This window comes from Copadichromis virginalis, linkage group LG22, assembly GCF_057382275.1.
Source record: "Copadichromis virginalis isolate Kocher_CV1m ecotype Utaka linkage group LG22, C_Virginalis_male_GT1.1, whole genome shotgun sequence".
NCBI classification, from domain to species: Eukaryota; Metazoa; Chordata; class Actinopteri; order Cichliformes; family Cichlidae; genus Copadichromis; species Copadichromis virginalis.
The window spans coordinates 28,356,627-28,381,923 of record NC_140638.1 but is presented as its reverse complement, the minus strand read 5'-3'; the positions used below and the strand labels follow the sequence as shown (position 1 = coordinate 28,381,923).

Sequence of the window (25,297 nt, the reverse complement as noted above, 5' to 3'; positions counted from 1 at the left end):
AAATATTAATTTCATACACCAAAGCATATTTTGTGCTTATTTTCTATGACTTTTATAGTACTATAGGGCTAGTATAGTACTTAAGCTGTTAGTACTGGCTAGACTAACTGAATGTGAACTGACAGGCCTATACATAGTCAGTCACAAGCTGGTTTACATAAGGTAAAGAGGTAAACTGTGTTGCCTAACTCACGTGATTTTAATTTTTGGTTATTATGAGTTCACTTGGTGAGTTTTGGGTTTGTTGCTCATGTCATGAAAAACGCTTTGCAACAACTACACATCTCTGGGCACTGAAAATGTCTGCCGCGTCTGACATATGAGCTACGATGATGTTTGATCCAGGCTAATTTACAATATAACAAGAAATATGACTGAGTGACCAATAAAATTACAAAAGCATTATATAAATGCAAGTATATGACATTATACTTATTCTCTTTGTTTCTAGCAGCAATACCAACAGGTACCCTCATTTTGTATTGCTCATTGTTAATACTTTAAGCTGTGGCAAGATTACTACGACCCTGGAGCTGAGCAGCACATTACCTAACACCCTCATTAAAAAAAAAAAAAAAAAAAAAGCACTGTTATGGCTTCTGTGGTTGTGCAAGTATTGTTACAAATTCACACAATGAATAGAGAAAGGGTTTAATACATGAAAGACATTTCACATTGTTACATACATAACAAAACAAGATTATTTCTGCCTCCAGAGATGCTTATTTGACTAATCCCACTAGTTTACCTCTTGGTCAGTAGCATTATCATCTCCCACAAACACCAGCAAAAACCTCCCTTGCTTTGCACTTATGTGACATTCATAATCATTTCTTTTACATTCTAAAGGCCCGCTTAATCACTGCCAGTAGTGGTTACAGTAAAGGTATATACCTGAAGAATACAAGGGTACAAAAACAAAAGGAAAAAACAAAACTGAACTGAAAACGATTTTCATTATATATTAAATCCCTCATACAAAAAAAGATCTAGCTCTCTTAAATACATTAAGTACATATTCCAAAGTGCTATGATGCTGAAACTTGTGGTGGCACAGCAACAAAAAATGAGGTTTAAATCTTAGACTGGCAGTCGACATCAACATTCCAGTGTGTCCTCAGAGCTTTAAAGCCTACATGCAGAAACCCAACGCTCTCCTTCGAAGACTCCGCACACTGTGCTATTATTTGATGGAGTAACCTTCAAGGAAAACTCAGCCTTCAAGGCAACTGAAGAAAATGCCTACCAAGGCACAAAGTGAAGGTCTGAAATACTGCAGCTCTCTGGCAACACTATATTATAATAGGACTTAGTTTTACTGTAGTGTTTGAACAGGAATTATGTAGCAGACTTTATCTTAAAGAAATGCAGATTTTAGCTGTGATCAGTAATCACCTTTAAATAATACCTATAGTTACATTGTTAAAAACCAACGTAAATCCATCCCTCTATCCATATATCCAGTTTCTTTTGTTTATCCAATTCAGGATGCTTGGAGGGGGGGCATTATTTTGCACATTATTTGCACCTGAATTTGCAATTTGCAAAATAATTACTTGCAAATTGCACAAGATCCTCTCCAGACATTGCTACAAAAATATCCTTACAACATGACAATTTAACAAAGTACATATCATCTGTTTAAATAACACTACTGTAAATTGACAGAATAACATGTAGGCAATCATTTTTTACTTTTAATGATCTTCCTAAACTTACAGAATTGTACTCTTTTAAATAAAGCACCAGGCTTTGTTAATACATGAAAATTCTGTGTTATTCAGAAATAATCCATAAGAATATAAAAATTCTAATATCACTGTTTATCCCTCTTGCAATTTGCTACCTATTTATTTATTATGCTGCAAAAATAATCAGTTCCCTTTCTATGAAAGGAGTGACACTAAAGGAAGGCTTGTATGATTATTTGGACTTTAATTTGAAGTCCAGCACTTGTTTCACTTTCCTCAACATTAAAGCAGCAATTCCAACACACATAATCAAAGTGACCACATACAGCCCCACAAATAGAACAACATCACCACTTCCGTGCAGACTTGAGTACAACTTCCTGCGGCCCACAAAGTCCAGGTAGGAGGCGTGGATCTGACACAGGGTGCAGCAAGATAAGAAAACGTGGAAGATTTGATGACTCTGTCCCACAAAATCACACCGCCCGGGGAAACAGCGCTCCAGCAGAGGGCAGGTGAAGAAGAAGGCACAGCTGAGGAAGAACGCCACCTGGCCAAAGTGGTAGATGATGGCTGGATCACTGCTGGACCAGAAGAACAGTCTCTTGGCCACTGGACTGATGTCCCAGGAATAGGCGAGTGCTGAAGGCACCACCTGGCACACCTTACGCACCCACGTTGGTAGGCTGTGGTTGCAGTATTTGCCGTAGCAGCATCCCAAACATGAAAGGCAGCTGAGGATTGCGGCGGTGGGCATGAAGATACCACTCACCAGTCCATGGACGCTTTCATCAACAGCATAGTAAAAGTGGACTACAGCGCTGCCATACTGATACTGCGCTACCCCTACGTAGTCCAGAAAGTAGAAGCAATAATGAGCAAGGTCAGACTTTCCTCCCAGTAAGTGAGCTACAACACTGAATGCAGAGTAGGTCAAAGAGGACAGGACGAGGATGAGCAGGGGCCACGAATGACGGTCACTGATAAAGTCCACAGTCTCAGTAAGCTGGCACAATTTAATCAGCAACACTAAAAATGCCACCAGGTGAGTCCAAATGTTTAAGGTTTCATTGTGGCGCTGAAACAAGGACAGGAAGTAGTAGCGCCAGTTTTGGTTGAGTGGACGATAGCCGGTGCAGACGTAGCGTTCCCGGAAGTAGGAGGGAACCTCGGTGTCTCTGACGGTGCCGGGCATGGAGGGTGCAGCGTCAGTCAGCAACTGGGGAAACTGCCGGATCTGCTGCAGGCTGATGAACACTCGGCCGATGCTCTCCATCACAGTGGTTGCCATGATTGTCAGTAGCTGGCTGATGCACACTGGGTAGTTCCTGCAGATAGGTTTTTAAGAGTTAAAACCCACAAATTTGTTTTATTTTCAACCATTTCATTATGCTCCAACAACAGTGATACACATTGGCAAAGCAGGCTGTTGGGATGATTCCAGGGATTGTTTGAATAGATCTTTTCTGGATTCAAAGCAGAAAGCACAGTTAGGCAGTTCTTCTGATGTAAAGTATTTTAAAATAACCCTGTATATATGTATGTATGTATATGTATATGTATATATGTATGTATATATGTTAGGGGTGCAACGATACACAAAATTCACGGTTCGGTTCGATACTTTGGTGTCACGGTTCGATATTTTTTTCGATACAAAAAATGTTCATGCTTTTTTAATTTGTCATTTATTAAAATTATAAATATATATCTTAACTCAAACGTACAGTTTTTAAATTTAATGTTGCTGAAACAACAAAGGGATAAAATAATAAATCTATCTGATTGAGGAATCACTCATCTTTGGAAAAGAGAGTTTATTGCAGAGAAATGGCTCTTTCCAAAATAAAAGCTATACTATCCGCTTCTTCTGGGCTATATTCTCAGCAGCATATTAAACATATCAGGTCCCCATAAGGAGAATCATGTGCTAACGGCTGTCTAAATGACTCAGGTAAAGTTTGTAGCATGCGTGCTTGTTGTTTTTCTCTGCTTCCACTTGTCTTTGCACTAGGATGCTGTCGGAGTAAATGTGCAGTCATATTCGTTGTGTTCCCACTAGTGCTTTCAGGTTAATCTGAAATGACGTTAACGCCACAACACGGCAAATCTCCGTTAACGAGCTACCATCCCCGTGCGTGGGGTTGGACAGCGTCAACATTTCTTTTTATCACAACTCTGGTTTTCGTGGCTTTTCAACACAATTTAAAAACTGTTATAAAGTCCACACTTTTCCCGTCAAATGTTCCGTCTGTCCTGCTCACATCTCCAATGGTTGTACACGTTGTCATTAACGTGGCTTGGCAGTTATTTTGCTCTCAAGTGATTATCTTGCTGTTACTGCGAGGGACCTGTTTTAAAGAGTACTCACAGTAAAGCATTTTGACACACCAAGAAGAATGAGGCAGCTTTTGTTGTATGGGTTTAGAGAGAGTTTGTGTCTCTATGTTTGGATGAACTGTGCGGCTCTTACAGCTCTTGATTCCTGCAGAGACTGCTGTACCTCGGAAGTATCAACAAAATTTGTCATATAAACCCGTCAGCTTTCCCCCCCTTGTGTTACAAACAAAGCGCGCCCCTTTCGTTTGCAGCTGTGTGCTTTATCCTCTCTTTCAGGTTATTTCAGCTTGAGCCAAGATGATGCAACAAATAAAACATTTGGTCCACAAGTCCTATCTAGAAGAAGCAAAAGTTGTAATGGGCTTCAAGAGGGGAACCAATGGAAAGATGATGAAAGGTTAAAGATCCCCTTATCTCACTCAGTACACTGCTGGGGTGCAGTGTGTGACCAAGGTGCTACTCTGCTGTCCTGCTGGATTGGCAGGTGAATTTTGTTGTGGTGACTTTTGACAGAAATCATGTGACCAGACCTCAGAGAAAAGACTCAAACCCTGGAACCCGTGGGTAACTAATCAGCTGTTTATGTTAATGTCTGGCCCAAGTTGCGTCTATTCTTTGTAACTGGCCGCCCTCACTTAACTGTAGCAGGCTAGAACCGGTCCTGAGCTCGGTTCTCCAGCCTCCTCTTCCGGTCTGTATTTCAGCAAAGGAAGGATTTTTTTTAAGTTTTGTATAATAATTTGCAGTGGCAGGCTATTGTAAAATAAGAACGCGACATCGAGAAAAAACGCAGCACCTCACACCAGTTTACTGCCTACATAAGCCCCCCTTCCCATTTTTAAAAGCATGCTACAGCCTGTTGAATATCAAACTTCCTTCGCTAAAGTTGTGTCGATTTACCAGATAATCGTGTGTATGCTACCTGCAGAGTCTTGGGGAGAAAACATCCCAAAACAGTTCTTTAAAGGTAAAAAGGAGACTTATTCGACTTAATGTGTCCGTAACATTAGCGGTCTGTTTAGTGTTCAGCTACCCATGAAGTCATAAATGGATGATGTCTCACCTGCCAGCCTGAGTTTTGTCGATGTCCGTCGGTAAAACGACCGCTCCTTCCTCCTCCGCCTGCCGACAGTACATTCAACAGATTGAATCGCTCTTCTGAAGACAGTCGAGGCGCTGGAAATGCGGCCGGAAGTTTAGTCTTTTACCCCACCCAATTAAAAGCGTTATTTTTCAGTCGTACGTCGTTGTTATTCCTGTTAGCAGTATAGTTTTGTTTCCGTTGCAAATAAATAAATAAATACATACATAATAAAATTTCATCCCTCCCCAAACACCCCCAACACTGAACTAACAACTGAACCTTATAGAGTCCAAGTGCTAAATACCCCTAATGAATGTAAAACCAACACACTGTCTCCAACACCTTTCCAGTTTTCACGCATTAAAGCTAGTCTCTTGAGCAGGAGAATGACTTTGTTTTAGTTACAAAGAGGCATATCAGGGGTACTTCCCAAAGTATAAAACATATGCTCTAAAAACTAAGTACTGTAAAAAAAAAAAAAAACTACTGATATATACAAGTCAAATCTAATAATAATTGCTAGAAATACGACGATTTGCTTTTTCTGTATTATAAAATTTTAAAAACTCATTGGAAGCTATTCTACCCCTATCTTTTCGTTGCATTCGAGATTCTTAATTGTCTGGGATGGTTGTTAAACTTAATGTCGTTACAGTTTTATTTTGGAAAATGTATACCGGAAGGTGAGTCGTGCTCTTATTTTTCTGACACCGGATGGATTTTGAGGAAGAAAGTGGTTTTCTAAAAACATTAAAACGAAGTACCGAAAGAAAGTCTCCGAAGTGCGTTGCCTTAAGCCTGACCCACGTGCACAAGAATATGTTATAGATAAATATTTTTAGAAGCTGTTTTCTCATGAGCTTATTAGGAAATATGTCTTACTCTACATTTGGGAGGACATTAGAAAATAAATTTGAATCACAAGAGACCTTTCCAGACATTTAATTCAGTCTCAAAAGTCCCGGACAGATGCTAAATCAGTTCATTTGTTTGAGGGAAGGGCAGAGGAAGGTGGTTAGACAGCCTCGGGGTGATTTTTCTGGAACATTCGTTATCATTGACTTTGCTCCGGAGATTTAGAGTTTACACAGACACGATTACATAACCTGGCATTCAAGCTATGACCACACCACTTAAGTATGATTTGAACAGTGAGGCTTGTACAAACGTGTTTTATTATTGTAGTCATTTTGACTAAAAAAAGTTCTCACATTAAAAAAATTCGATTAACACACTTTGTCAGAAAAAACAAAGTTCATCCTAAAACATATTGCCTTTATAATATTGTATTATCACCACAGGACCTGTACATTGGATTGCAATAAAAAAAAGTTTTCTCTGAATTTCTTAGAATGGAAGGTTTTGAAACAAGACAGAGGAGATAAACTCAAATCCTGAAGTGCCTTTTAAAGAAGACATTTTATACCAATTATACTTTACTCTCAGATCTATTATAAAGGTGCTGCTTTTGGGAGTGAGTCAAACATGAAGGTCATATCTGCATGTTTAGATTTAGGATTAATATTGGAATAATACTGGATTTTTAACATAACCCCTGTTCCTTTGTATTCGTATTCTTATTCCAATTTATTCTATTTATCCCTTTTGTATACTCTGTATTAGAGGTGGGCGGTATAAACGGAATAGGGTAGAAACGATATAAATTTAGCCAACGGTAGAGATTTTAGAGTAAGTAAGGTTAGGGTTTTATTGTTTTTAGCGTTTTAGGCTGGGAGTTGCTCACAGTAAACCAGTGGCACCAAACTTGGCAAGAGGTTTGAATTAGGGGTGGGCGGCATAGACCGCGATAGCGCATGTTGATGATGTCATCAAGCTGCGCCTGTTTTGGTCGAAAGCATTGCAGCAGCTGCAAACAACATCATCAGCAAATTATGCCGGGCGACAGTAATAGCAAAGAGACAAGCACTTTTGGAATATGGGGAAAGCCAAAAAATGCGCTTTCTCCACTTCCCTACAATTGATTCATTAGTGCTGAATTCTCTCGCAGCTGCTCTATTCCCATGTTGTTGCAGTATATTAATCACTAACCTCATATTGCGGATGGATCATCTCAGTTGCTCTCCTGTCTGAAGTTTGGTCTGTTTATAGCATTCTGCCATGCAACTGCATTTGTCCCTAACCACCAGAACTCCTCACGTTAACTTTTATCGAGTGGTAAGAAGTTAGCGTTCATCCTTCAGCTTCACTGTGCTAATGTTATGCTAATGTAGCTGTTTTGCTAATGGTCACGTAGCACATCATTAGCAGAGCTGTACGTTTTCAATTTTTCAAAAATGGTAAATGGCCTGTATTTGTATAGCGCTTTACGCATCCAGTCATCTACCCATTCACGCACACATTCACACAGAAATCTGTCAGAACATGGTATATCTGTTTAGGTGGAAACTAGCGAGCTAACTTCCTGCTAACTTCTAACTCCGTTGAATTTAATAAGTTCTGATTTCATGGATGTCTGGATGTTAATTTTAATTTTTACACCTGGTAAAGCAGCAACGCCGATCATTTTATTAAAGATGAAAGAATTTAGACAGTTTTAATTCTCAGTGATGCCGCAGTGTTCGTTTGACTTTGGGACCTGATGTAATGGAGTTTAGGACCCAGATTACTCCGCGAGGCTCCTGACTACGGCAGCCGTAATGCTCCAATAATCCATCAAGTGGTACGCCTTCATAGTTTACCAAAGTCGTACTAAAACATTTTTGACAGATTTCTGCGCGCCGTGTACCACATAAAATCGGTTCGACGTCACTAAGCACACCCAGAATTTATACATAAAGCACACTGTCGATGTTTGAGAAAATTAAAGGATTGTAAGTGTGCCTTATAGTGTGCAAAATACATTATACAGAAAAAAGAATGTATTGCGATATATATCGTTACCGCACATGCTTCAAATTATACAGTGATATGGATTTTAGGCCACATCGCCCAGCCTTAACTCAAAGGTCTATCTTATAAAGACCTTTTTTGTTTTTGTTTTATTTAGACCTGGTTTAATTCTGGCCGTTGCAAAGCCTGGGTCGTGTAGCAGCCAACATCTTCTCCAGAGAGGTTGTCCCGGTGAGGGAGAAGTTCATGGCCCACTTCTCGGCGGAGGGAGCAGTGTCTTGGCAGCCAAAAGAATAGCCTATTTGAAGTCCCAGTGACTTCCCCACAACGGCTCTTTTAAGAGCCACCCACAAACCTCTAAAGAGCGTTCCTGCCTTTTTAAAATTTTCTTAATAAGTGGAGCTTGTCTCCAAAATAAACTAACCTCTCTTTATTCTCTTAAATAATTGGTCTTCACTATGTTCCAATATAGTAGTAAATTTTTTTATTGGCCAATATTAAAGTTATTATTATATTTAATCAATTATATCATTATTAGTTATTACAGCAGTGAACATGAACTCTGTGACAAATACTGAGCTTCAGTAAAGATTCAAGTTGAAGTTATTTATATTTCCTATCAACTTAAATCTTCACTCAAAGACCAGTATCTTTGACAGTGTATATATAGATGTATTATACATAAGATAAGATGACCTTTATTAGTCCCACAGGTGGGAAATTTGTTTCGTTACAGCAAAAGTGCAAAGTTATGTAGCAGAAATTAGAAAACACTGGAATGGAATAAAATAAAATACTATATACAATAAGATTAGATAAAACTATAACAAAATAATGAAATAGAATAATATATACAATAGAACAAAATAGAATACAAATGCTATATACAGCTGAGTAAGAAAATACAAAAGTACAACTTTGTCAGAAAAAGAATTGCACTTATAGCAGTCTTATTGCACATGTGTGGGTTTGATCAGCTGCAAAAGTCTTTGTTGTAGAGTCTGACAGCAGTGGGGAGGAAAGACCTGCGAAACCTCTCCGTGGGTGCCGCAGCCTGCCACTGAAGGAGCTGCTCAGTGCTGTCAGATTCTCCTGCATGGAGTGGGAGATATTGTCCAACAGGGATGAAAGCTTAACCATTCAAACATTCTCCTGTCACCAATGGCGTGTCCAGCGGGGTGGCCTGGGGGGGGCACAGGCCACCCCCCAAACCAGACTGGCCACCCCAGGTGCCACCCCAAAGGCAAAACAATAAAATTCAATCAAATATCAAATGTCCGATTATGTTTTCACGGTGACGCTCAGATATCCGAGTGTAAGTGAATGCAGCATCGCTTCTGCGCTATGCGCATCACGTTAGCAAAGGTAGGAGAGCCAAGCACGAAAGATGGCACTGCAGGAAACAATTTTTCGGTGAAAGAAAATGAGGACAGAATAAATGTCCCGGTAAGTAATATCAAGTTTGTTGAGTTTAGTAAACTTCGGTGAAATTAGAATACCAAGGAAAAAAATAACACTTAAAGAATTATTGCAGCTGTGGAATATTTCAGACAGTATGCTACTGAGGGCAGCTAACATAAGAGTTATGAGTTATAAGATATAATCTAAGTCGTAACATTGCTGTATGGAGCTGCAAATTTGGTTGCAGGTTAACATAGCTGGACTGGCCATCGGGCATATCCCCAGTGACTTATTTTTTATTTTTTTTGTAATGGCATGAACAATGAGAGGTGGTGGATTGGCCAGATGCAGGTCGATGTGTAGAAATAACTCCGTTGTTTGGTGGTGGCTATGACGGGGCTTCCACAGAGGCAACAGGTGGATGAGGGAAGGGGAGGCAGGAGGAGAGACCCGAAGCAGCCGCCAGTCCGAGTGTCAGGTGAACTGAACTTCAGGTAAGAAGTTATGACCTGCAGTCTATCTGGGTCAGATATAAACCAAGTTTAGGTGGAGTTTATTTCGTTGTGCTGACTTTTTACTGTCAGTTGCAATAACTCGTACTGCGTTCTAGCCAGTTTGACGGAGTTTTTATACAGCTGGGTGGGTGCTATGATGTTACTGATAGTGAACTTTATTTTATTCATAAGGTTAGTAGAGTTGCCAACGGCTCCTTAAAAAATGGAATGGTCCCTCAATCAGAGAAAATATTACGCGTTTCGTATTGAGCTGAGAAGAGACGCAGTTTGTCCCGGACTTTAGCTAGAATGAAAAAAAGACACAAAGCTGGAGTTATTCTGTCGTTACGCTGCACAGCTGCCTCTTCTTTCATTCTATCCCCCTCCCTCTCCTGTTGCTACTTCAATCATGAAACTGATCAATGATCAGCTGATCGGCTTTTCTCTCTTGTTTGTTTATCGCCCACTTTGTGCCAGAAAGAGGAAACCAGCAGATGTTGCGCTAAACAACAGCAGCACATTTAAGCTTGATCAGCTGTTGTTAGAATGTATTTAATATTAATTTCTAGTATCAGCTGATGTTTGCTGGAGCCACAGCTGTAAAGCTGCTGGTCATGATGTCTGTTTAGATATGTGGTGAGAGGGAAACATGAAGATGAAACCAGGAGATGTCCTTACTGAACCATCAGAGCTGAACAGGTGATGGAGAAACAGGTTTACCTTTTAGGTGACATGAATGAGTTGAAGTTATCAACTGTTTCTGAGAGACAAATAACACCAGGATCCTTTTTTATGTAGCTGACAGCTGGTAACTGTGCAGGGGCGGGTCTAGCAAAGTTTTGCCAGGGGGCCAGGTAGGGCATTAACAGGGAAAGGTGGGCACAAAGAAATACTTTTCTTTCTTATTCTCATTTAAAATACCTAGTTTTTATTAAATAATTATCTAAATCTTACAACCAAAGTTTTTATCTGACGTAAAATGTATAGAAATCATACATATACCAACAAGACTGTACATCACTGTCACAACAGCATTTGTTTTCATTCAAAGTCTTTATGGCTTTACTACCTGGTGGGTCGGTCTGTAGTGAAAATGCCCGATTTTTTGTCCCAGTCCAGCCCTGCAGGTTAATACTGGCAGTGTCACCATGCCAGCTGACTGTATTTTATCATCAGCCAGTGTTGTTCTTTATCAATATTACCAAAGTTTACCATAAGGCAGCATAGAAAGTATTTACTTGCTTTCAGGTTTTATTCAAATGTTAGTCTTTTCATTTGTTTCCCCACTTTTTTCCTGTTTCAAAATCAAACACCAGTTTGTGAGAAGATTATCTTCTTTTTTTAACAGGCAGATAAAGTTTTGCATTGGCATTGGCTAATTTGTCAATTGTTTGTTACAAATGTTCGTATTTTAATATTCAAAAATGTTTTTGCCCAAAACATATGTGCAGTATATGTCAGTAAAAATACTATGCAAATATTGCTGTCCTTGAATGCTGAGTAAACACTGACAAAGCACTGATTGTATCTCTTGTACTTTATCAACGCAGTATCTAAAAACTTTGCACCGTAGTGGTTAAAATCTCATTCTAATAAGAGTTAAAAGTGCATTTGGTTATTAGGTTTATAGGATTATTGAATTATGGTTAAGGGTTGGTAGAATTTTTTTTTTAAACATTATCTGCCAATTAAATCTGCCACCCTTCTCCAAATCTGTGCCCCTACCTGGCCCCCCCAACAAAAATTTTCTAGACACGCCACTGCCTGTCACTCACCACCTCCACTGGGTCCAGAGGGCATCCTACAACATAGCTGGCCCTTCGAATCAGCCTGTTCAGTCTCTTCCTGTCCCCGGCAGAGATGTTGCCGCCCCAGCAGACCACACCGTAAAAGATAGCTGAGACATAAGAGACAAATATTGTTCTTTTAATATGTTGGCATTACTAAATTTGGCTCAATGCTTACGTATATGTGTAAAAAGAAAGTGTACAAGCTCTGATAACTATTTCTGACAGAATAAAGAGTAGACTGATATATTAAATGTTCCTGTATTGGGTGAGAAAATCCTACCATGTCATAACTGCTTTAAGTCATACAGAATAGATATCAGAGCCTTAAACGGGGCGATCGTGGCTCAAGAGTTGGGCGTTCATCTTGTAATCGGAAGGTTGCTGGTTCGAGCCCCGGCTCCGACAGTCTCGGTTGTTGTGTCCTTGGGCAAGACCCCGTTGCCTACTGGTGGTGGTCGGGCCACCAAACCACGCCTGCGCCACATTCACAGAGCCACCAGTTAATTGTGGCATGCTTCAGCTCAGTGAGATGAGCAGCCGTTCTCAGACCAGGAGGCCCTGTTTCAAATCCTGCTTATGGCAACATTTTCTTCAGTTAACACTTCAACTGTTTAAACTCTTTTCCACACAAATTTCAGCTTTTTCACCTCTTTTTAGCAAAATTTTCAGTTTTTCACTACTTTTCAGCACTAATTCCAGCTTCTTAAGCTGTTTTAGCACAAACTTCAGCTTCTTTCCCCCTTATACAGTAGAAAGTCTGCTGATTCACCCCTTTTCAGTACAATTTTTAGCTTTTTCACCTCTTCTTAGCACAATTTTAATCCTCTTCTGCTCTTATCAGCACAATTTTCAGCCTTTTCACCTCTTTTCAGCACAATTCAGCTTCTTCTGCACAGTTACCCTTTTTTTTACTCTCATCATATCTTTCTTTTGGATCAGAAGTGGTTTGGTGCAGTGGGATGCGCAGCTGCTGGGAGACCTGGTGGCAAGGGTTCGAGCACTACATGGGACCGATGCTGCACATCTTCCCTGCCTGCATGTAATCTGCTTTCTTGACACTCTTCAGTATAGTCTTTTAAATAAAGTAGAGTTTACCTTCTACACCTGTTTTCAACAGAAAGCTCTCCTTCTTCTGCTGTTTTCAGATTCCACTACACGGCATTCACACTGCATTTTCGCAGGAAATGGAACTTTTTCTAGTTATTCTAGTTGCTCAGACCTTTGCTGGTTAACTACTCCCTCAGTTTTCAGCCGATTTTCACCATTCAAACTTTAAACTGTTCCGCTCCTTCTCCCGATGTATGCTATAAGTTTTGGTGCTCATAACCTTTATACTTTTTCAGATATTAAGCTTTTTATGCCATTTTTGGACCTATTTTGCTGAATGGGACCACATTATCAGTGTGATCACCAGTTTAGCTTTCCGGGGTGAGCAATACTTTAGCTCAGTGAGATGAGCAGCAGTTCTCAGAGCAGAAGGGTAAGGTTCGAATCCCCCTTATGGCAACATTTATTTCAGTTAACAGTTTAACTGTTTTTACTCTTTTTAACACAAATTTTAGCTTTTTCACCCCTTTTCAGCAAAATTTTCAGTCACTTCTGCTCTTTTCAGCACAATTTTCAGCTTTTTCACCTCTTTTCAGCACAATTTAGCTTCTTCTGCACAGTGCACATTTTTTCTCTCATCATATCATTGTTTGAGCCCAGAGCTGGTTTGGCTCAGTGGGATGAATCGCCGCCGTAAGATCTGGTGGCAAAGGTTCAAACCCAACATGTGACATTTGCTGCACATCTTCCCTGCTTTCTTGACACTCTTCAGTCTAGTCTTTCAAATAAAGCAGATTTCTGCATAGAGTTCAGCTTGTACACAGTGTTTTCAGCAGATAGTTCTCCTTCTTCTGCTGTTTTCAGATTCCACTGCACAGCATTCACAGTGCACTTTTGCAGGAAATGCAACTTTTTCTAGTTAGAGAGAAAGAATCTGTCTCTAATTCCATTAAAAATGTGTTTTCTTGAGCAGTATTTGAACTGTAAATTTGTACTCATGCTCTAATCTTTCACATAACATCCATAACATGTGTGTGTAACTTCATCTACATTTACTTGAGCAAGCAGAGTGTCTTTTAGTGTTACAGACACATCAGCAGTAACCCTGTTCCTCTTCACAGTTTTAAATATAGACCTAAGTGTGCTGATAAAAAAATTTGTAAAGACTACAATGTTTGCCACTCCCTCCTTCTCACTGTTTATCTCTCACAGAAGTATTTGCACACTTCCTGTTGTTAACCACACTCGTTTAGTAATACATACTCCCTGTTTCTACTTTTTTCCCCCCACGCTCTAACATTCTCTCAGTTAACGTTAACATTGTCTGTTTTTGATGCTGTTACATTGGAGTTTATTTTGTTATATTGATACTTGCTACTTTTATTTTATTAAAAATCATTTGTAAGGGTGGAGAAAAGTTGTTGCATTGCTACACTAAAGCGGATTCTAACATTTTCAAAGGCATATCGGACATAGTGAAGACATGGATTTGGACAAAAACACTTACGTTAATATGGCAGTTACATTGTGTATAAAGGAGAATATGAACTAAATTTGAAAAGAGTCAAAAGCAGAAGTACATTCCTAATAATGTACTAAGAAAAAGTAGACTCCTGTAAAACTAGAATAGTGTGACATCTAGTGGACAAAAATGTAAACTCAAATTAACACAAACCTTGCAAGCACCAGCTGATAATCATATATGTGTGTGTGTGTGTGTGTGTGTGTGTGTGTGTGTGTGTGTATATATATATATATATATGTGTGTGTGTGTGTGTGTGTGTGTAGCTGTGTAGTCTTGTAGCTGTTAATAACTGTTAATATGACACCCCATAATCTTCCTATAATAATCTGTGTGTTTGTTTCATTGTCCAACAATTCCTGCTGCACAATCAGGATTTAAGCAACAAAACTAGGCACACAGGTTGGTCTCAGGCCTCTCAAGGCTCTTACCTATAGCAGATGGTATGATGTCATTTGGCAACAATTTTATGTATTTATTTACATTTATGCAACAATAGCACCTTATGAAACCATTACAATAATTTTTATTTTACAGCTGAACTGTACTATATTATGGGTATGCACTAATAATTACAATAATAAAAATAATGATAAAATAAAACAAAAAACAAAAGCTGAATTTTAAGTGAGTTACTTGATTTAGTTTTGAAAAAATCAGATGTCACTGTCAGAAGAACAGAGGAGTCTGCTATTCACATATGTTGCACTGTAGAGCATTATTGCATGAGGTATGGAAGATTTCCTGCTTGTGTCCTTATGGCAGCGGTACTGAAAGTGAGAAAGTGCTGTGGAGCGTCAGATACTTGTACTCCTCCACCAGGCCATTTGGATTTACTCCTTCTTCTGAACATCATTACCAGTCTGGTCTTATTAAGTAAGCCTGCAGTAAGATGCAGTGTGTTTAGTGAAGTGTGGATTAATTTAATCCAGTGTAAATTGTGATTTAGGAAAAATTTGCATACAACTACAATGCATTTGACCTCATACTCAGCTCATATCAAAGTCTTTTTAAAAGTAAACCCCCTCATCATTGTACTTTAAGCTCTGCTGTACCAGCGATTCTTCAGTCAGTCATTCATATCACAACAAACTAAGTGCTACATACTGTGTGCAGCGAGCAAAGATATTTGGGACTTTAGCCCCCAAAACAAACAGACCTAAAAATGTGAGCCTTCATATAATATCAAAAAAGATATCAATATCCCCACTTCAGCAAATTACACTCAATGAGTGGACTGATTGATTGTAAGAAGTAGGTTTGTGTGCGTGTGTGTCTGACCAGCACTTCCGCTTTTGTGACTGTAAAGTAACAATGAGGGAAAGCCCTGTGTTGCTGCAAAGCGAAAGCAAGGAGTGTTTTCCTCTCTCTAGTTACACTCTTTTTAGCCAATAAAAAGGACACATTTTAACCTCCTTTCCTTTTTCTTTTTTTTTACACATCCTTTCAGAAGACTTCACTAACTAAATATGTTTCTAAAAGTGTGTAATTAGACCCTCTTGTCATTTCTTGGATGTGTAACCACTGTCCGGGGAGCTGAACTGGAAACTATCGGATGCTTGACATTTTACTTTCCAAACCTATGACTGAAAAGAATACTGTGTCACCGAGTTACAGTCCCTAAAGCAGCCCGTCTCCAGGCCTAATTGGGTTGGATGGCTCAGCCAGAAATCGAGGTGGCATTTTGCCGGAGAATTCCCTCAGCTCCCCAATGATGAGCCCAGTGTGCCTTCCTTTATCAACGTCTGCCTGCTTTTGCTGAGTAGTTTGTTTTTGCCCTTCGCACAATTTATCACCTGTCACATCTAATGGGACCCAGTATAGAGTACAGAGGGCCCTGGTGGATCCCTTGGGTTCATCTTTGTTTCCATTTCCACCACTGCCATAGATAACTCCTTCAATAGCTGGAGCCCTCCACCTCCACAGTGCTGGAGGGTTTCTGTGCGCTGGCATGGAAACAAATAAAGGCCTTTGCAATAAACAGGATAGAAGTTCCATTAAAGCCTTTGTGGTGAGATTGAATTTGGATGATAACAACGGACCTATTTGACTCAAAACTGGGAAGTTTTGTTGGCAAAGTCTTAAAGAGTCTGAGTGAATGTATTTGTTCCCCAAAGTTACAAAGTAATTTAGATACACAGAGCAGGTACAAATATGCCCAAAAGGTCATGGAAGGATGAGTGAAAATCTGTAAGTCTCACAAAAATGTTTTCTCTGCCCCCTTCAAAAGGAGTGGTGTCATCATCATCATCATCATCGTCTTGTTTCTGCCCTATCATATCTCTCCTCTAAGCGGAAGGTTTGGCTATTACTGCTTTTGAAGGATGTTTCTAAATATTTATCCACAGCCACACACTGTATAATAGATCAAACTCATTCCACAGGATCAATTAATTTGAGATGAAAAACTTAGATTTAATTTGAGTGTTTTGACTAAAACAGTTTTTAGTTTCAGTCATAATTTAGGCATCTAAGTTCTTATAGTTTTACTCAGTTAAATAGCATAAGATTATAGTGTTTCAGTTGACTAACAGTGTAGGTGTAACAGTTTGGCGTGTTTTTACTAGTGAGAGTCATCCACACAGTTTTCAAAGCATCTTACTTTTCTTGACATCAAATGCAAAACGTGTCCACACATCTACCTGTTTCTTGTGTTGACATTTTATGGCATTTTCATGAGTGTTACGACCCGGCTCAAAAGCCGCAACATAAATAAGGAGACGGACACCAGAATTTAGGTGAGAAGAGGTTCTATCTTAAAATGCGTTGCAAGTTGGCTAAAATAGCTGGTACTACCAAGGCAAGGGCTAGCGAGCCTACCCTGAAAGCCTGCCTCAGGTATGCTTTTATCCACACCTGACTAGGCGTGGCCAATTAGCAACAGCTGAACACACTGAGGAGATTAGGGGCTGCAGAGGGGGCGTAAGAATGAGAAACAGGGACCATGGGAGCTAGCTGTACCATTTCCCATTGAGTTGGATTAAATGATTAGCTTGTGTTAAGTGTAAAATTAAGCCTTTTCATGTTTTTATAACCTTAATACTATAGGTTTTCACATGCGTGCACACGTTCTTATCTTCTTCGGCTCTTATTATCTTGGTTTCCCTAACGACCACCTCTTTTTCCTCCTTTCAGCACCTCTTGCCTACACCCTGCTCTCAGATGAGTGTTAAAAACTGTAAGTACAACTCGGGGAGCTTTTCTTGAGTAAAGCACTTATGGGCTGTATCCACTTTGAAAATGGTGAAAAAATAAAAGGAATAAATGGGTTTTTTTTGTCAATAAAGGAAATAATAATGGAATAAAAACAGAAACATTTCCACGATACCCGTTTCTTCGGTTGTACATTTTCAGAAAAGTTAGTGATCCCAGTTTGTTTGGGGGATTTTATGTTTTTAAATTTTGTTTTATAATATAATACACATACTCACAAAAATGCATTTTCCTTACAAGTGTGGAACCATTTAATGGGAAATAAACCGACTTTCCATCAGCATAAGATTAAGATTGCCAAGAAGCATTGTTAGAACAAATAATCGACCAAACACAACTTTCCTTACTTTGTGTGCAAACACACACGTATCCCACTGGTGACTGATTCCTCATATGCATACAAGTATCCCGGAAACAACTGCTGTCACGAATCCAACAGGATAGTAAAGCTAGAATAGTGAAGTCTCATCAAATAAGAGAAGGCGCTTCCGGTTGAACCTTTCAAAGTAAACGATGTAACTTTTATAAAAGTGCTTTGCGCTTTTAGTCTGTCTCTATTTTTCTCAGATGTGGCGATAATGTCAGTGAATTTAGCATATCTGTTGATACTGATGCCGTCTTTACGATTTTTGCCAAACTAAAAGTAGATGTAGTGTTTTATTTTGACAGTAAGATTTGTTTTCCGCTGAGTATCCGGGTAGCTTGACGCGGTGGGACAAATGAAGTTCATAGTCCACAGCTGGTGATGGCGGATGTTGAAAAAGAGAGCATGAAGAATTACCACATAGCTTCGGAGAAAATTAACCCGGAGGCCAGTCGCTATCCTTACTGTATAGTGTGGACACCTATCCCCGTGTTATCGTGAGTTATCGCTTTTTGGCTAAATGCTCCAGAAATCGCACGAGGTGACAGCAGTAGCTTAGCTAGCTAGCAGACGCACAGTACCTTCCTGTTGCTGCCCTTCTTCTAAAACGATTTATATTAGATTATCTTCGCTGCTAACAAATGTCTAAGTTACAGCTGTGCACGAAGAACTGTTACATTTAATGAACACGGTTTAAACTGAAGATGTTTGTACGAATAAATATAAATATGCAGATATTTGGATCACAGATACGAAGCAAACAAAATGGTAAACATGCCAGCTATTAAATGATATGCTTAAAGTCAGCCGTTGAGGATTTTGGGTCATCAGTGTTATAGTTCTGCGAAAGTATATCTTACTGAAACTTTGAATATCACAACGCAGTTGCTTTAAAACTCATACTATCGCCTTTATTTTCAGTGATATTACTAATAAATAATACACTAATCAAAATTGTGTGTGTGTTTGTATTGGCTTGTCTAATCTCAACGTTTGCAGTCAGGCCCTCTTAAATAGTACTTCAATGTGGTGATGGTAACTTTGCAGGTTTGTTTGTTTGTTTGTTATTGTTTCTCTCAGATGGCTGTTTCCCTTCATTGGTCACATGGGTATCTGTACTTCCACTGGAGTCATCCGGGACTTTGCTGGGCCTTACTTTGTTTCAGTGAGTACTGACTGAAGTTCTGCAGCATTCACCAAACAATCCTTTAGCCCTTTATGCTAGATTTACTATGGTAAAATGCCCTTGTCCGTGATAGATATGAGCGTAAAGAGCTCACTATTAGTTTTAACAAAGGGTCCAATAAAAATCGGACATGCTGTGCCTTGAGACCTGTTGCCTTTAAATCCAGTATTTCTCACTTCTGACACAGAATATAAAATAGAAATGAATAGATGGCTGTACATCTACTTGTATACACTGTGCAGTATGAGCAAATGAAGGCACAGCGCTATTGTGTTTTAATGTGGGACATCTAGGTTTTCCAGTAGGACCAGTAAGACTGTTTCACAGTAGTGTAGGCAGTCATTAATTAAGTGTGGTTTTAGTGCTACAAAGTACTCTCCCAGTAATCTCATGAGCAATTTCATACATTTGCAGTGCCACCGCTGGATTATGCTGTGCTGTGGCAAAAATAGCGATGTTTGCCTTGTGTGTCAGAAAACATTCTGTCTTTGCAGCTGTAGAAATTCCTAAAGAGAGCTTTGTTTTGCTGCACTTTTGTGTTGTCAGACTATCGTTTAACACGTTCTTTGTTTTGTTTTTTGTTTTTTTGGAATATTCAGATTTGTTTATTCCGAAATGTCATTTTCTTTTATGGGAATTGAAGGTACACTATTCCTTGTAATAGAAGAAAGAGTAAAGAGAGCTTGCAGCTTGGATCCATTTTGACTTGTATACGCAAACACAATAGTGAATCCTAACAAACAGGATGTTAGACCCATTTCCTAAATTGATGCTAAACTACATATTCCGGCTATTAGGGTGCTGAAAATGTCTCTTATTCAACCTTACATAGCTGAACAAGTTTTGCCCTAATGGTGGTGTCTTTGTTTAGTGCTTTGATGTAACCCCCCACCCAAAAGAAAAACCCCAAACAACATAAAACAGCTTTCAGTGAGCACAGGTAACTTAAAGAAATATTTCATCTTTTGCAGGAGGACAACATGGCTTTTGGACAACCAACAAAGTAAGTAAATAAATATCGTATTTATTTTTTATTTTTGTCTCTTTACATCTGTCATACACAACAATAAAGTTTGTTTTCCTCCTTAAATCCAGATACTGGATGCTTGATGTAAGCAAGGTTTACGCCAGCGGCTCCAATGCCTGGGACACAGCCGTGCATGACGCTTCAGAGGAGTATAAACACAGGATGGTAAATATGTGGTGTTGTGTGAATGACTTTGCCTCAACTGTGAAGTGAAGAAATAGTGGGAATGATTCTTGATAATGTTGTCTTCTCCAAAGCACAACCTATGCTGTGATAACTGCCACTCGCATGTCGCAATGGCTCTGAATCTGATGCGATATGAAAACAGCACCTCGTGGAACATGATCAACCTCTGCCTCCTCGCTCTCATCCACGGAAAGCATGTGAGGTAAGAAAAGCTCAGCGTGTCTGAGAGACTGAAAAAGATAGAAAAACAGTTGATGTGGAGTTTTTAGTGGGCAAACATTGCAACAGGAAATTATTGATGACGTACTCTGGTGTATATCTGATATTGTTTCAGTACTGAATTCAAATAGCTAGGCTGGATAGTGGATCCATTCCTTTCAATTCTGCATTGTTCTGCGTGTACTGCACCACACGTCAGCAGCAATTCCCTGGCTTACTGGAACCAAACGTAACAGTGCATGAAGAAAAACTAAGATCAGTCTGGAGGCATTTCCGGTTTGCTATGGCAACAAGCTCTGTTTTTCTCTTATGTGCGCTATATTTTCTTTGGGATGAGATGCACATACAGTGAAACAGAGAGCAGAGAAGGGAGAGAAATTGGAGTAATCCTAACTAACAGCAGCCAGTCCCCAGCTCATGCCCGATCAATGATTTTGCTCAAAAGCTTCACTTTGTCATACCAAAGATTGATATTTTTTTTTCTTTTTTTTTTCTCAAGCTTGTTAGAATTGTACACAAACTTTTTATTTTGCTTTATGGACTCTATTTCCGTGCATGTTTCTGTGGTTCAATAAATCACTTCACCGGTTTCCTGTTTTCCTGACGAAGTATAAAGATTTCAGGGGAAGCTTACAAACCCATGTAGAGGCTCAGGTCATGGTTTTTTCTTTTCTTTTTTTAAAACATCTTGTGGCACTCAACTGTAGACTGTTGCTAAAAAAACAAACACAATTATTAATCACATGAATTTTCTATCAAAATCTAACCTCAGTTACAATGATCTAGTGATGTTTTACTTGATGTTTCATTTGCTCCAGATAAGCATGAACAGACTAACGGTATCCTTTTAAAAAAAAATTCATCTTCCGGGGAGCAATGAAGTGAACTACTTTCAGAGGAATGCGCATAGTATTAGTGACTACCATCCTTATTCTCGAGATATCTGAAGGCTGTCTACCTTAGAAGGAGGTGATACAGTGCAAGCCCTGTACTCAACAGCTGCTCTCTTCAAAGCCTGCCTAAGAAGTAGGGCTGAAGCCTGTGAATGAGGTTTCTCTGTGGAATCCCAGGGGTTCGGACATAATTTCACAGGTATGCCTTGAACCTGTTGTGTCTCAGGACAAGAGAGAGAGACCTGATTCTTGGGAAATAATAAGAGTGTATATAGGACATTACTGGAATGTCTTTAAATTATAGCATGACAATAAAAAAACTACACATCCCAGCAGAACTGCAGTAATTGTCAGAAAGTATCGGGAAGCGAGACCTCTGAAGTTGTCGCAGTCACTCAGTTTTTTTTTTTTTTTTTTTAATTATTCTTAATTGAAAATGTGCTCTGACTACCTGCTTGATCGTTAAAATTTTAAAGGGTTGTTTAGTATAACTTAATCACTCTTACTTACTTATGCAAAGCAGCCTCAATATTTAGTCTTATTTAATCTAAGGATATTTCTTGTGACTGCTTTACTAGTCGATTAAATTCAAGAAAAAAAATCATGCTATTCCGCTAGTCTTAACACAGATGCCACAGAAACGTGTAGCCCTTTGTGCTATATATACTAGTGTGCGTACACACACACAATTTAAGTTTGCTGAGTGCGGCTTAACATAAGCATCGCTAACATCATCGACCTTCTTTCCTCTCAAGTTGATTAAGAGTTGAATTTTATTTATATAGCGCCAAATCAGAACAACAGTCGCTTCAAGGCGCTGTATATGTAAGGTAGACCCTACAATAAAACATACAGAGAAAAACCCAACAATCATATGACCCCCTGTGAGCAAGCACTCTGACAACAGTGGGAAGGAAAAACTCCCTGTTAACAGGAAGAAACCTCCTGCAGAACCAGGCTCACGGAGAGGGGCCATCTTCCGCGACTGGTTGGGGCGAGAGAAGGAAGACAGGATAGAAGACATGCTGTGGAAGAGAGACAGAGGTTAATAACAGTGTGTATACAATGTCGTCAAACGTCCCTGTGATCAACTGAACATTTGCTACTTTGCTCCGACACAGCGTACATGCAACCCTTGCTTTCTAGAACATTTAGAGATGTCTTGTGAGGCTGGCATCAGTTACTTTCCATTTTGCTTGTTTATCCCAAAAGTCCAGACACCAGTGTGTGCGATGTCTGTGCTCTAATTAGCGTATTTTTCTTAGTTTTTTAGCTTTCCACACCAGCTGCTTGTTTTGCCTCTCAGCAGGGTTTAAAAAAAAAAAAAAAAAAGACGTGTCTATCATCTACACTGATTGTTGCCATAGCTACAGGAAGAACAAGGTTGAAGATGCCATGTCCCTTGTCTTCTGCTGGTCATTATAAGGGCTGTGGTTGGGATGGGAGGGGGCTCATAAAAAAATAAGAGCTCATTCCCGCGATTTGTATTTGTGTACATCACCGCATGCTTGTTTGCTCACCTTGGTTTTCCTGTCATCTCTCTCCAGCTGTGCAGGCTTTCTGAAGACCTGGCTGCCTTTTCTGATGCTCATGGGCATCGTCCTTACAGTGGCCCTGGCCCTCAACCTCCGGTGACCTGGGAGCAAGTCTAGGGACATGGTGGAAACCCCCTCGTGGGTCAGAGGTGGCGCTGACCTTTTGAACAACACAGGAGAGGGGAAACCAGTAACAAAGACTCCTCACCTCTGAGAGAAGATTGATGGACAGGATTGTTTAGGACATGCCTGATTGCTGGCTCGAGCATGATCACTGGCTTTACTGCCGTGTGGATGCTAGAATGTCCCAGTGATGGAAGTCCATTTATAATCGCCTGCAATGACCAGGACTACACAAAAGCATTTATTGGATTCTGAATATTAAAAGTGTGACTGGCGGTTTTAAGCCATTGCCGCCTGCAAAGTGTAACAGTAAACAGTTGAAAAGAAGTACCTACATTGTTGAACTCTTTGAGGGAAACACATCCATGCCTTGCTTTCAGATTTTACTCTGATTGGGATTGTAATCCCATGATTCAGTGCTTCCAGGATGCCAAATTTATAGCGGGGCGCACCAACATGTTAGTTCAGTTAGCTGCCTTTCTGCAGGAATCTATTGCATCTCATGCTTGACCTAACGTAGCTCTTCCACAGCACTGCAACGTCTACCTAAATACACAAAAGCAGTTTGTTTTTGTGCATTTTCTTACTCTGTAGGATATCAAAGAGTTTGCATCTTCAAAAGGGAAATATTTTCTCAGATCTGTTGGACATGCATTACACATATCACCTCATGATACTGTTATCTATCAGTGCAACAATTGTAGCAACCTCAATGAATATGGCTGTGGTAGAAAATTAGAGAATAGATGAGCCTTTTTGTGTGACCAGCACAGACTGTGTCCTTCCATATCTTAGTCTCTCAGTAGTGGAACAGTTTGTCTGTGACTCTAAAGGTGTTGATGAAAAGCCAGCTGATGTCAGAGGTATGAAACCTGCTGCGATTTCGTTTTGTTGTCCCTTTGCTGCGTTCGACTTTTACGAGAAAAAGCCAGAGTCAGTGCCTCGAAACGACCTCTCTTTGCATTTTCAGCTTTATGGTCATTTATCACTCCTCCTTCTAAAAAAGAAATGCACATGATGGTTGGCACTCAAAATCCGTTGCCATGGCTGTCGTGAACGGCTTCAAATCCCCTCATTGTTTGCAATCAAACAGGGAAAAAAGTGTTGAGCCCTCTCTTTGTCTGCGGTGCTGCCAGAAGCAGCAGGTAGCCAGGATCCTCAGGTTTTTTCACGCTCACCGACCCCTGTTGAAAATCCCCCGTTTCCACCTCGGCGCCTGACCAGCGTTGCTCGCTCCTGCTGTTTTTCACCTCTGCAGATCAGATTGGAAGGTCATTGTGAAATGTCAGCACTGTTTCGCAAAGCTTTGATGTATACCGACCAACATCCTGCAATAATCCAAAGTAGATGTCATTTAAGTGTGAGCTTAAAGGGGTTTTCTGTAGTAACTCCAGGGCTAACACCATTTTCAGGCTCCTGTTGGAAGCAGAATTTCTGTGGCCTCTAGTTCTGTGTTTCACCCATGTTGCCTGTAAATACTTACACATCAGACTGTACATCAGGTGCTCTTTATATACTTTGCTAACTTGATCACTCTTCAGATTTGAATGGCCCTCTTTACTGTACTTGTAATGTCTGCTTGGCAGTGAGGCAGACCTGTGCCTGGATAAGTGTGTGTGTTTGTGCGTGTTCTGCACACTAGAGAGAGCATGCACTTGCATGCCAGCATGTGTGTATTGCATGCATGCGAGAGTGAAACTGTTGGAGAGGGATGTTCGTGGTTGGCTCATAGCGATCGCTTCTTGATTATTAATCGGCTGCATATCATTGCAGCAAACTGCCTAGTAATTGATTTCTATATTTATTACTCAGTCTTTCCCTTAATCTCTTTAAAATGTTCTGTATTCACTGGTAAAATTGAGTGAAAATAAATAAAATATTAGATTGTACCAGACCTGCCTGTTTGTGTTTGAAATGGCCAATCTGGATCCCAACTAGGTTGGCAGCTCTCTATAAAATATAAAAACATTATATTTAGTAATACTTTAAAGATACAAGAAAAAAAAATGTTCTAGGGTAGAATCGCACCCAGCCATCTGCAGTAGCCTTTAGTATAAATGAGTTGCCTTCTCAACCAGGTGAGATGTAACAACACCCACAGGGAGAAAAGGGAAGCTGCTTTTTAAGACTATTGTAACATGAAAATTGATTAAAAATCATCAGTGATTCTTTGAAGTATCAGTGTAAGCATAGCACACTATTTTCTAATATTTTGTAGATAATTAGATTATTTTTTGGTTATTAATTTGCATAGCTGAAAAACTGCTATGATGATCAAAGAGCGAGTACTTTAACTAGCTGGGATCTGGATTGTCAGCTTTGGGAGCTCAAA

At 39.7% G+C, this 25,297-nt stretch overlaps 2 protein-coding genes across 2 annotated transcripts; one reads left to right on the top strand and one right to left on the bottom strand.

Moving 5' to 3' along the window:
* Positions 1 to 635: 635 nt before the first annotated feature.
* On the bottom strand, positions 636 to 5,203 carry paqr7a (progestin and adipoQ receptor family member VII, a). The gene is made up of 2 exons (XM_085446548.1): positions 5,095 to 5,203; positions 636 to 3,019 (listed from the first exon to the last, which is right to left on the bottom strand). Exons 1-2 carry the CDS (start codon positions 5,166 to 5,168, stop codon positions 1,924 to 1,926), a joined length of 1,170 nt encoding a protein of 389 aa, XP_085302674.1. The 5' UTR covers positions 5,169 to 5,203; the 3' UTR covers positions 636 to 1,923.
* A 12,903-nt stretch (positions 5,204 to 18,106) lies between these two features.
* Positions 18,107 to 24,854, top strand: tmem222b (transmembrane protein 222b). The gene is made up of 6 exons (XM_085446269.1): positions 18,107 to 18,293; positions 18,877 to 18,961; positions 19,954 to 19,985; positions 20,078 to 20,174; positions 20,267 to 20,397; positions 22,855 to 24,854. Exons 1-6 carry the CDS (start codon positions 18,178 to 18,180, stop codon positions 22,940 to 22,942), a joined length of 549 nt encoding a protein of 182 aa, XP_085302395.1. The 5' UTR covers positions 18,107 to 18,177; the 3' UTR covers positions 22,943 to 24,854.
* The last annotated feature ends 443 nt before the right edge of the window (positions 24,855 to 25,297 follow it).